The sequence below is a fragment of the Aedes aegypti genome, chromosome 2, assembly GCF_002204515.2.
Source record: "Aedes aegypti strain LVP_AGWG chromosome 2, AaegL5.0 Primary Assembly, whole genome shotgun sequence".
NCBI classification, from domain to species: domain Eukaryota; kingdom Metazoa; phylum Arthropoda; class Insecta; order Diptera; family Culicidae; genus Aedes; species Aedes aegypti.
In genome coordinates this window covers 349,098,959-349,112,315 of record NC_035108.1, presented here as the reverse complement: position 1 = coordinate 349,112,315, position 13,357 = coordinate 349,098,959, and the positions used below count along the sequence as shown (strand labels likewise).

General features: G+C 36.3%; 1 protein-coding gene across 1 annotated transcript; it reads right to left on the bottom strand.

Moving 5' to 3' along the window:
* Window positions 1-7,056: 7,056 nt before the first annotated feature.
* LOC5577106 lies at window positions 7,057-9,599 on the bottom strand. The gene is made up of 5 exons (XM_021846236.1): window positions 9,231-9,599; window positions 8,760-8,972; window positions 8,563-8,688; window positions 7,826-7,936; window positions 7,057-7,765 (listed from the first exon to the last, which is right to left on the bottom strand). The coding sequence occupies exons 1-5, from the start codon at window positions 9,341-9,343 to the stop codon at window positions 7,300-7,302; spliced, it is 1,029 nt and encodes a 342-aa protein (XP_021701928.1). The 5' UTR covers window positions 9,344-9,599; the 3' UTR covers window positions 7,057-7,299.
* Window positions 9,600-13,357: the final 3,758 nt, after the last annotated feature.

The window sequence follows — 13,357 nt, the reverse complement described above, 5'->3', positions numbered from 1 at the left end:
ACCAACCAGCCCCCACTTTGAGGGAGGTTAACGATCAACGCTCCGTCATCGTAATCATCGTCATCATCGAAACTTCAAAAGCAGTTTTTCTGTTTAAAGCTGAAAATTATTCGATGTAAATGTGTTCACTGTGTTGCGGTTGGAGAATTGGATACAGTGAACGCATTTTCTAGTAAATTTTCTTGATTTTGAACGAAAAAACTGCTTTTGAAAATTCCGAAATTGATGACGGATCCTGCCCCTTTAAGGATACCATTCACCAGCTCAAGAACAATTCGCGTCTACGAAGGTAATTACCACAGTTGACCCTATGCGTGAAGCTCCAATTATTTTACATGGCAAAGCATAGGAAGTCAATTTTCAAATGCTTCTAAAAAATTCAAAGCACTTTTTAATTAAATTCTGTTAAGTGTACGGGGTTAAACTATTGGTCAACTATAGAATCAGCAGCATATTGAGAAAAAATATAAAACTCAAAATTATATGCCTATAATGTAGCCCATCAAAAGTATATCAACATATACTGAAAAGATTTTAAATAACTATTGTAGTTAATTTTTTTATGAGCATTTGAAATTTCGCTTCCTATACCTTGCCGGGTAAAATTTTCGACGCTTCACGCATCGAGCAAACTTTTCCCAGATGGCAGCACCGTACCTTCGTACACTCGAATAAAGCTGCTGGTAAGGATGGTATCGGAGCTGAGCTAATAAAGATGGGCCCGGAGAGGCTGACACCGGCTGATAGGCACAATCTGGGAAACAGAACAGCTACCGGAGGAGGTGAAGGTAAGGGGTAATATGCCCCATGTACAAGAAAGACGACAAGTTAGATTATGAGAACTTTCGAGCGATCACCATTCTAACTGCGGCCTACAAAGTGTTATCCCAGATCAGTCACCTGTAGTAAACGAGTTCGTGGGAAGTTATCAAGCCAGCTTCGTTGACGGCCCACCGACAACGGACCAGATCTTCACTGTACGGCAAATCCTCCAAAAATGTCGTGAATACCAGGTCCCAACACATCACCTTTTTATCGATTTCAAGGCGGCATACGATAGTATCGATCACGTATAGCTATGGAAAATCATGGACGAAAACAGCTTTCCCGGGAAGCTTACGAAGCTGATAAGAGCGACTATGGAAGGTGTAAAAAATTGGATCCCTCCGGGGACTACGGCAAGGTGATGGACTTTCGTGCCTGTTGTTCAATATTGCGCTAGAAGGTGTTATGCGGAGAGCCGGGTTTAACAGCCGGGGTACGATTTTTTACTAGATCCAGTCAATTTGTTTGCTTCGCGGATGGTCCATATTGTCGGCCGAACATTTGAAAAGGTGGCAGACCTGTACACCCACCTGAAACGCGAGGCAGCAAAAGTTGGGCTGGTGGTGAATGCGGTCAAGAGTACATGCAAGCTGGTGGGGACGAGCGCGACAGGGCTCGCCTAGGTAACAGTGTTACGATAGACGGGGATACGTTCGAGGTGGTCGACGAGTTCGTCTACCTTGGATCCTTGCTGACAGCTGACAATAAACGTTAGCTGTGAAACACGGAGGCACATCATCAGTGGAAGTCGGGCCTACTATGGCCTACACAAGAAGCTGCGGCCAAAAAAGATTCACACCCGCACCAAATGTACCATGTACAAAACGCTCATAGGGCCAGTAGTCCTCTACGAGCCTGAAACGTGGACGATGCTCGAGGAGGACTTGCAAGCACTTGGAGTCCTCAAACGTCGGGTGCTTAGGACGATCTTTGGCGGTGCACAGTGGTTTAAAACCCAAAAAACACGATCATCAGCTTTTTCAGTATCAAAGAGTGAAAATATTGCCGTACTATATTCGGCAAAGTTACTGCATATGTTAAGCAGCAACTTTTGACATTCACAAATTTTTGATTAATTTACTGATAAGTGTTATAAAATTTTTATTTTCTTTGTTTGTCGTTAAAAGCAATTGGTGTCTTCGATAAAGTTGTTGAAATTGTTAAATGAAGAAAAGTTGTCGAAGACACTTTAACTCTATCTATTAAAATAAAGGATTTATAGCGGTTTTCATATAAAAACCACTTCAAAAGTACAAATACTCACTTAACTTTTTTCGCAGTGATTTTAATGGCTTACAATGTTCTAGTACTATGCATATATTTTCAAAATACAAAACTTTGCTGAACATACCAAGACAATATCTTCATTTTTTGTATGTTATAACTCATATTTATTGCATTTTATTGTGGAAAATTCACCTTTTTTACTCTAAAATATCTCGAAAAGTTGCAAAAAGTTGCAAACAAAATTACATGCATTAGAAAGACCAACATTTTTACTATGTTTTCCAGGTGGACTTATCCGTGTCTTCGCGTGTCTTTGCCACTTTTCTGCCAATTGAAAAATTGAATATTTTTACTAACAATTGTTGATTATGCGTATCTGAGCACTATTCATAACTATTTATAACAATTTATAACTATTTATTACTACGCATTATTGAGATAACTATCATTGAAAGCTTTAAGTTTGAAGTTTTCGAACGAAAAGTTATTATATTGTTCATCTCAATAGTTTATTTGTTACATATGTACACTGGAAAAAAAATCTACTATTATAGCTGACTATGCCCATTCCTTAAACCCCCATGGTATTTCAGAACAATTTAATACGCTAGTAGTGAACTGGTACAATTGACAGAAATAAATTTCATCAATTTAATTTCGACTACAGACATTGTAAAATCAAGTGCATTTCTGGTCTGATGGAAATTGCCGGTGCGATCGCTCAAGTGATCTCCCTTAAATAATATTTCTTACCGCACAATTGTTTTTACGTGTACACGGTAAAAACCACCATGCTATCAATAGTTCTGCTCTTGGATTTGCACTACTGTTAAATCTTGGCAATATCAAGGTATCAGCACTTGAATTCAACGTTGCATGTTTTGATTTGAAATAAAATAGAAGTTAAAATAAACGTTCCCGCTTGATCCAGATTTGAACCTTTAACCTTTCAAGTGCAAGTCTTGTGTTTTACCTCGATACCAACTCGCATCTGTTTAAAGTGGTTGAATTGATCTCATTGAATTTCTACAACGAGCTGTCAATGATTACTTTCATACAAAAAAAAAATGATGTTCAAAATCAACGACTTTTCACTTCAAAGTCTAGTGCTAGAGACAGTAGAGCAAATCCAAAGTTAGAACTCTTCAAATCATGGTAATTGGTGTTTTGAATTGAATCGAGTGATCAATCCATTCAATCGAACGTGCTGATTTTTACCGTGTATATGTGTACTATACAATGGGTGAAATAAATTCATTTTATTTAATTTTTTTTCATCTCAAGTGTACTAAATAGAAACATCCAAATTAGTTTCACTTAGTTCCCTCCACACCTGAATAATCAAGTTTCCGCATGTACGCTTTATTCGATACTAATAACTGAGAAAGCTTCAATGTCACTTTTCATAAGCTCGTCACTACTAGATCCGACGGCTCTAGCATGCGATTAAGAAGATAAACTTTTGCATTTCCCACTATATGTCCGTTTTTTTTTATTTTTATTTTTTTCATATAATAGGGTTATAGAACTGCTATGCCAATTCTTTCAAACTGCTAAATTGAACGAGATATGTGTTTTGCAAAATTAATAAGCATTGTAGTAACACTCGTCAGAGAAGTTTATGTAAATACTTTTATTCTTGCAGCCTTTTCAAATTTGACCGTCTGATTAATGTCTTATATGAGCATTGAAGGACAACTCAATGGCTTTGAAATACGTCATTTTGTAATATTAAAAACCTGATCAAAGGATATTAATTGTGTCGCTTTAAAGCTTGCTTTGGTAAAGGTTGTAACATTTTTAAAAAGTAGGAGGGAAAATAAACGGACTTGTTAATTGAAAAGCATGTTAGTGGAACTACTTCAAAGAAACTAAACGGTGGAGATGGACCACATCATAACAAAATACTAATAGATAGTAGATCACTTTTTTTTAATTTCTGGTATTTAAGTATTGACATCATCTCAATTATGCGAAGTTAAAAATAGCTATAAATAGTGCTCAGATACGCATAATCAATACTTAAAAGTTAAAATATTCAATTTTTCAACCGGCAAATAAGTGGCAAAGACACGCGAAGACACGGATAAGTCCACCTGGAAAACATAGTAAAGATGTTGGTCTTTCTATTGTTGTAATTTTGTTTGCAACTTTTTGCAACTTTTCGAGATATTTTAGTGTAAAAAAGGTGAATTTTCCACAATAAAATGCTTATAACTCATACAAAAAATAAAGATATTGTCTTGGTATGTTCAGCAAAGTTTTGTATTTTGAAAATATATGCATAGTCCTAGAACATTGTAAGTCTTTAAAATCACTGCGAAAAAAGTTAAGTGAGTATTTGTACTTTTGAAGTGGTTTTTATATGAAAATCGCTATAAATCCTTTATTTTAATAGATAGAGTTAAAGTGTCTTCGACAACTTTTCTTTATTTACCAATTCCAACAACTTTGTCGAAGACACCGATTTCTTTTAACGACAAAAAGAGAAAATAAAAATTTGATATTACTTATGAGTAAATTAATCAAAAATTTGTGAATGTCAAAAGTTGCTGCTTAACATATGCAGTAACTTTGCCGAATATAGTATGGCAATATTTTCACTCTTTGATACTGAAAAAGCTGATGATCGTGTTTTTTGGGTTTTAAACCACTGTGCGGTGTGCAGAAAAACGGTGTGTGGCGGCGAAGGATGGACCACGAGCTCGCCCAACTCTACGGCGAAACCAGTATCCAGATGATGGCCAAAGCTGGAAAGATACGATGGGCAGGGCATTTTGCAAGAATGCCGGACAGCAACCCTGCAAAGATAGTGTTCGCTTCGGATCCGGTTGGTACAAGAAGGCGTGGAGCGCAGCGAGCTAGGTGAGCGGATCAAGTGCGTATTTATTTGGCGAGCGTGAGGCAGAACCGAGGATAGAGAGATGCGGCAACGAAACGAGTATTGTAGCGTGAAATTGTTGATTCAATGTTATCTTTTTAGATGTCAAGTGATTAAACGAAATGAAATCGTTATACGTTTCTTCTGTAATTCTATAGGCGTATTATACCTGTTTACCCTGCTCCTTGAATCACTTAGCGCGAATGTCGGAAAAATGATCGTTGACCTTAAGGACATATGACTTCCTGGGGATCAATCCTAACTAACCAGCCCGGTGCTAGGCAGCCATGTTTTCGAAGTCAGCATCAAACTCAAGAACTACAACGTACATTGGCGTGATCATATTAAGGAAATTTTTCTTCGATATTTAATGTGTTCCACGCTAATCATATCAACTCTAATTAACTTGCTGTACTGCAAACGAATAGTTTGCAACCGTTTGTTTGTGCTAATATAACTGTTGTTAAAGATATTTTTCGGCAAAAATCATATTGCCTTCCCCGATTGTTAGTCCTTAAACGACTATTTGTTTACAAACATTGAGTTGTCAGTGGGAACCACTTCCCAGTGGGAACCAGGGATGTTTGCTCGTTATTTTCCAATGGGGTTGTATGGGCGGTGTCAGGAGGCTGTAACTAACCAGTCTTTCCTAAACCTATAGGTTGTTTAGAAACTGTTCGACTTGTCGATTTCTTCAACCATGGTAGATAAATAGAACAATCTAGTGACATAACATTTTGTTACCGTCGATGGGGGTGACAATGGGTCTAGGGGGTGAGATTGGGTCAAAACGGAAAAATATGTTTTGTGAAATATTTCAGCTAATAACGCTGATATTACTAAAATTAATAATTCATATGTTAGGGAACATATTATTACACATAATTCATAACAATATGCATTTTTAGAAATAGTAGTTTTTGTTTACTACATCAATAAACTTGCATGTTGAAACTAGATAAAATTAACAACATTTAATTTCTCCTGTACAAAGTATCACGCATGTACTCTAGCCTCTATCGTTGTATTAGTAGAATGTTGAAAGTCTTTTCATTACACATCACAGGTATTTTCCGGAATCTGTTTGATTTTCCCACAAAAAAAATCATTTTTTTCGGTACGATATCTAAAACATTGAAAATGGAGGTGAGATTGGGTCAAGCAAGAACGATAGTAAATGAAATTCCAAGTCCACTTTTTTGATATTTTACGGTGCTGGGTGTTCTCTTTTTTCATTAAGATGTGTTTATTCTTTCTAAATACAGCATCTCTGAAACATCAAACAAGTCTACTTGAGTATTCCGTGCATTGAATAACAATACAACGCATTTTGACAACTTCTCAAACCAGCAACTGTGTTTCGTGCGCAGCAACATCGTAAATTTTTATCAAAAGGGTGTTTTTTTTTCTAAATTTGATTATTTATCAGTGTTTTCATATTATAGAAACATCTCACGGAAGTAAAAATGAGTTGGATCGCTGAAATACTTGGATTATGACGTCAACTTCTGCCTGAAATTTATTGATCGTGGAATGTCGCACCGAAATTTAACTATTTGCAAAAGTTTAAAATAATCACTGTTTCAGTACACCTTTGGGGAAACTGAATGGGCTTTATAGCAATGGGGATGAGACTTTGAAGACAATTTGAGGGAAACACCAAGAAAATTTATGTAAACTTGACGATAAATGTTGGGTTTACAAATTTTTTCTCATAGCTCTTCAATTTTCAGTATAATCTTTCGTTTAAGTGGGTTAATCATACTTGTGAAAAATCTTAGATATCTTTTTGTCTTGTTTGCATCGTTTTTTATCAATATTTTTCAACTGTGAATGGTTTTGAAATCATATTCTCAAAAACAAGTTATTTCAATTACAGTGACCCAATGTCACCCCCTCTATGGGGTGAGATTGGGTCAATTTTCGTTCTCTTGTGGTGCCGCTGTAAATAAATATTTGTCTTTAATTTTTTGAACAGTTGTTAATGTACCATCAAAGTACATACACACCAAATTTGTAGTTTATTGGAGTTAAATTGCGATAGTTATTCAAAAAATAAATCACACAAATCCCTTTTTGACCCATTGTCACCCCCAACGACGGTATGTAACTTTCCCAACAACTTTTCCGAAGCCACCCATTTGTTTTATTGATAAACAGAAAATGTATTGTTGTAAGTCACTTATACGTGTACCTATTTATAAAAGAAATGCCTTAAAAACAAAATCAAAAGTTATCAGAATAATAGAATAGTGGTAAACTAACTCGATTTATTGTGCATAGTTTCGAAAGCTCTTAGAGATGTGTGGGTGTTTATTACTAGTGGTGGGCCACAAACCGTCAAGGAACGTCTGTTCTAAGATACTCTATATTTCTCCCTTGAGCTTTCGAGAATAATTCAGAATTATCTCTAAACTTCTCTTAACAATCTGTGAATAGAACCATTCAGCAATTTGTCCTGACATTATCAAAGCTGTGTTGAAACAATACCGAAATAAGTCATATTTAAGTAGCACTTCATGAATACTGAGTATAACGAACAGCACAACGCGACTTTTCCATCCCATCTTAAGGTGGAACTTATCGTCCGAGCCCTGGTCGCCATCTTTGTACCAATACTTAGCAAATTGAGACAAACCTACAACCCTTCCCGCACAGTAGGCCAAAGCATTGTAGTCCAGCAGAACGTTGAAGCACCACAATCCTCCCAGAAGCATACGGTATGCGTCTTCGCACTTTTCAGTTCTTTGCTCGAATGACGGTTTGATGAAATTTTCAAGAAGGTCTCTCATCCGAGTACGTGACTCCTCGTCGGAATCGCACAGGTTAAATCTGAAATAAGTTATATCACTATGGGTAACTTCGTAAGAAGGTTAGTACATTGGTAAATACTTGTCTTCCATCCCCAGGAGATATCCTAGAACCCGCCAAAAGTGACACATTGCATCTAGATCAGCCGGTTCGTTCTGTGCTCCCAATTTCGATGGTTCCAGTATCACAAAGCTGATGTATTTAGGAAGATATACCATTTGTTAGTAATCATCCCCTACACGCAAACAAATTTTGTTGTATAATCTACCGAATCCATGGTAGAATTAAGAACTGCACCAACGATTTTCAACCGACTACAAAAATCTGTTAAGTTTACTATAATCTGGTGAAAATCACTGAGCAGTGCAGTAAATGTGACTATGTCCATAGTAACTTCGACTACACAGCATTGTATTTCGATCCGTGACACCCACCGTACAACACAGTGTGGTCAAAAGTATAATGCCAAACTCGTCAAATCTAGAATGTTTCTAGTCATAAATACTACAACTGTGGTTAAATAAACAGAATTAATTTTCTTGTGTAGTGATGTTGACTATGTTTTGGTAGAGTTAACAGATTAATGTAGTCGGTTGAAAATCGTTGGTGCAGTTCTTAATTTTACCATGGATTCAGTAGTTTCTACAATAAAATTAATTTCAGTGTATCTCTCCTACATTAGGGTGTCTCAGATAAAAAAATGTTAGAAATGTCATAGTTTTCAATCCTAGACTAAAAGATATAATTATTTGTAGCATTTTTGTAGAAACGTCGTTTAGAGACGATTTTTTTCTGGGACACCTACATTTCATAATTACCCAATAAAAGCGAACTGCGTAATTGCCATATCCCTTTGAGAGATGATGACTCTGTAGTTTCGGGCCGTTGCACGCCTCTGAATAGTGGAATGAACTTGACGCACGTGATTCAACGACTGCCAAGAGCTGCAAAATTTTCCACTCAGTTGATAACAGTAGTGCACAAGGAAGCAAAAATTGGTATGTAGATTACTAACCCACTTTTCATCGACGCCAGGTCATCGCAGTACCAGTTGACGGTGTGCTTCAGAGCTCCCAAATAGCGTCGGGCTGCAACGCGAAAAGATGGTTTACCTCCCGTAGAGAACACCAGGGCGTTCAGGATAGATGGGATGGACAACGAGGCTAGCAGTCCGCAGATGGTTCCGTAGTAGATGGCGGCGAAGTTCTGTCGGAAATAGTGTTGAGCTCTAGGAACGAAATTTTACTAGCTTTTCATCTATGTGAAAACACTGAAGTGAAGATAAATCGAATTCAATCCTCAAATTTTCAAGAGCACAAATCTGGAGAATCAGATAGCGGTTCAAGCTGAAAATATGATCGATCGGTCATTCGCTGATGATAACCTATCGATCATGTTTTCAGCTTGAGTCACTGTCTGGATCTCTAGGTTTGTGATCTTGAAAATTTGAGGTTTGGATTCTATTCAATTTTATTTCAACACCTACCGTTTAAATTTCTGTTCGTTGAACCAGGTGGGAATTGTGACACCATCCAAATTATCCTGTAGTGGAGTAACTTCACCAACAGCGAGGAGGTTCGCCATGTAATCCGAGTGCATCGTGTTTGCTTGATCGTTCGCGCGGTACTGATGATCCTTGCACGTGGCGTTGCAATCAATCTATTGCTATATCAAAGTTAGCTCTTTGTTAGGATGTACAGTTTGTCAATATTTTGCCGATTAGAAGGCGGTGATTGAAAACAAAATTGATAATGATGAGTCTGGTTGTAATTTACAAGTATAATGCTTTCATTCACTTTTACTATCCTGCACCGACATGCGGAAATAAATAACGGGTGTTAATTTAAAATTGAGAATAACTTCGAGTGCCTTAAATGAAAAAAATATCCTAAATAAATAAAGCATTATCGTGGTACTTAATACAAGATTGCAATGGTTTTTGTCTAAAATTATTGATGTTTTATTCGACATTCGATCCAAAGTTTCAACATTGGATATTCTATGCAATACCAGTAGTTCTTTACTAAGGAAGAAGCCTTAGAATCACCTTCTTTTATTATATTTTTCGCCTCACAGTTATGGATTAAATAGTGTGGAGTCCAACTTATAAAATTCAATAAAATGACATGCAAAACGTAAAATTGTAATTTAAAAGCACGAATTGAATCATTTCAAATTGGAACTTCGGTTAGTGAACTGTTTTGAGTGTAGTATTTACATAGATTATGGATGAATTTTCATATTATGGATCAAATTGTGATAATTACGGATCAGTGCGCAAAATCAAGAGATTTTCAACTCAATGCATCTGTATTGCATGATTTGGCGAAAGTTAACTATGTGTCACAAATTACTGCAAAAAATAGCAGAGCTAGAGCTGGAAACAAGGGTAAAATGCCCTTTTTTTGTGATGCTGCATTACAGTAACTGAGACATGAACAGTTTGCGCTCCACACCTAGTTTTCCACCAATTTTTATCCGCTAAAAAAATCAAATTCCGGGAACTCTGGAACAACTACTCCAGTAATCAATACTTACTCTTAGATCACCAAGATTTCTTGAGAAGTTCATAAAAAAGCTCCTCTGAGAATTTCTCTAAAATCTCCTTACAGTTATTTTCTCAAGAGCTGTTCTTAGCATTCCTTTGAGATTAATTTAAAAGATACTTCCATAGTTTCACCCAAATACATACATTATCCAAGAAATTCAAGGAAGTTCTCTAAAAATTTATCCAAGAATTTTCCTAAGCATATCCTTTGCCGAATTTTATGCAAGCAAAATGAGAAATTTCTTTTGTATTCTGCAGAATAAAATTTGGTAGTGTTCTCAGAGATGTTCATGAACAAATTGTATTTTTAAAACTAAAACCGGGAACACATACAAATAGACGTAACACTTAGAACAAATTCCTATTGAATTCACCGTCTAGTTCACACCATCATCATCTGGTGAGCATGTTGCACGAAATCCTGTTTTGTGCAGCAAGGTCTGCAGAAGGCACTAGTAGCATATCCAATTTGAATTGATCTTTTAATGAGTGGTCGATGGGAATTGCGTCAGTGTTACGTCTGTGTCTGTTTCCAAAGAAAGCATTGAACGTTATCCTGTGAAAATCTCTGATCTATTGCCTATCCTTAAAAGAATTCCTTTTTCAATATTTGGTGGTATTTTAAAAAATATTGTATGGTAGATACAGGATTAATCATGGAGAAACCAATGCGGACTTTTCAAACTATCTAATATTGCAAACTTCATTCAATTTCAGCTGCATTTCAACTATGAAACGGAGTTGTATATTTTGCACTGATAGAGGGAGATTACTGACATTACATGTAACAAGAAGGGGAATCATTCACAAACAGGTCCTGAAGAGCAATTATTTTGTTACATCATCGTATTACACCGCAACTTAAACCATAGCAATTTTTTTTTTTTAATTTTGTCACAATAACAATACCCCTCTCACCCCAAAACGTGTTTGTTTATATTGCTCGATAGGTAGACGATTTGACGGTTCAATTGGTAGACTTGGTTTCAGTCTTCGCGCAACTCTCCATTCATAGACTCAGGGGGAAGTGTATAGATGGAGGAAGACCATCAACGTGTCGTTCACATTCAAGTAACGACATGATTACTATAAATAGGCAGTACACTCTAATGCGGATTGGATTACCGAACAGCTCAATATAAGCGTTAATATCTGAAGTAGATTTGCAATACTGCTTAGTATTTCTTCAACATAGCTTGGTGTAGCCACTAAGTGCATCATAGCCACCTATGACGCTGGGCGAGCTACGGCACGAGGCGCATGCATAGGGGAAGGGGTGGTAAAATAAACACCGTGTCTTTTACAGAGAAAAAATAAGAATTTTTTATCACTCACGGACGATTCAAAACATAAATCGGAGTGTTCGGGTTGATACGGAGATCAATTGAAGTGAAAATATCAACGAAAACTAAGATTTTAGAAAACCACGTTCGAAAATCAGAACTGACGTAACTTTTAGCTCGGAAGTCTTGAGATTTTTCAGTGAGGTGAATAACGTTATGATATGATTTCAAATCTGATACCTTTACAATTCTTTCTGAATGGGTTACAATCTTTAATGGATATATTTTCAGTGGTGCAATTAAAATTTTCAGAAATATTTGTTTTGCGCACGTTTATTGCATGATGTTTATTTTACCACCAACAGCTGTTCATTTTACCCACATAGTGCAGATAAATCGAACATTTGCATTGTTTTTTGCTAACGTTAAAAATATGTGAAAATTTAGCTATCTTAGTCTGATTTCGTGTCGCTGCTATATACATCATCAAAAGTGTGATGAAACTTTACTAATTCTTTGTTTTTCCATCACAAACACGATGATATCCTTAAGATGTTCATTTTACCACCCCTTCTCCTAATTAAGTGCTTATTAAGCCTTCAACAATACACACTTAAATTATTTCATCGACCACAGTAAAATTTTTCGCCGAGAACCCAACAGCTGAGAATTCGAAAATTTTTAACGCCGAATCTCGGTACTTATTTTACCGAGATTTCGGCAATCCGAATTTTTTGCCGAGATCTTGGCGAACGTTACCAAGATTCGGTAAAAGTTTTACCGAGAATCGTCAAATTATTACCGAGATATCAGCTGTTGGGTTCTCGGCGAAACCGTTTAAGTGTGTAGAAAGGTTAATGAAAATGAGTTTAAATACAGATAAACCCTTCTACAATAAGGCTATAGCCTATATTGGAGGAAACATGTCTTGTTCATCTCATTAGTAAAACAATCTTGACTAGTCGAATGAGAATCGTTGGAAACGTTTAATAAGTGGCGATTCAACTTTTGTTCATTCTAATGCATAACGTTTAACATTGACCTTAGTTTGGGTTTAAAGCGCATCTTCTCAGCTCCTTATAGGGCATAATTTTTAATCAGCTGTCATTAACATTATTAAACAATAATTAAACATGCTTGCTTATTTGTGGCTCTGAATTGTTAGTTGGGTGAACAAGACATGTTTCCTCCAATAATAAAGTCATTATTCCACCAAACAAATGTATATGTATAAAGGGATATTCAGAAGAAGAACTAAAGTTTTACCTGCTTCGCACTTCAGATATTGCTACATGTTCAACCAACATAAACATGATTAAGAGCTCTTTGAATGGTAAAGAGGACGAGTTGTTTAATTTTCTTACAGCTAATAACGTGCATATAGCAGTTATTACCGAAACTTATTTAAAACCTGGATCCAAACTTAAAAAAGATCCTAACTTTTTTGTTTATCGTAATGATCGACTTGATGGGGCATGTGGGGGAGTTGCAATCATCATTCATAGGCGTATAAAACATCAACTGTTTTCGTCATTTGAAACTAAAGTTTTTGAAACTTTAGGTGTTTCTGTTGAAACACAGCTTGATAAATATACTTTTTATAGCTGCCTATTTGCCTTTTCAATGCTCTGGGAAGCAAGTTAATTTGCTCCAAACTGACTTGCGAAAATTGACTCGCAATAAGTCAAAATTTTTTGTCATTGGTGACTTTAACGCCAAGCATCGGTCATGGAATAATTCTCAAAGTCATTCCAATGGCAGAATTTTTTGTTTGATGAGTGC

What these genes read in the sequence shown, in the direction of transcription:
- LOC5577106 (XM_021846236.1), bottom strand. Translation starts at nt 9,343, where the DNA reads ATGCACTCGGATTACATGGCGAACCTCCTCGCTGTTGGTGAAGTTACT. An exon ending in AACGAACAGAAATTTAAACG is followed by an intron (nt 8,973 to 9,230) that starts GTAGGTGTTGAA and finishes TTTCGTTCCTAG; the next exon opens with AGCTCAACACTATTTCCGAC. An exon ending in CTCCTGGGGATGGAAGACAA is followed by an intron (nt 7,766 to 7,825) that starts GTATTTACCAAT and finishes AACTTATTTCAG; the next exon opens with ATTTAACCTGTGCGATTCCG.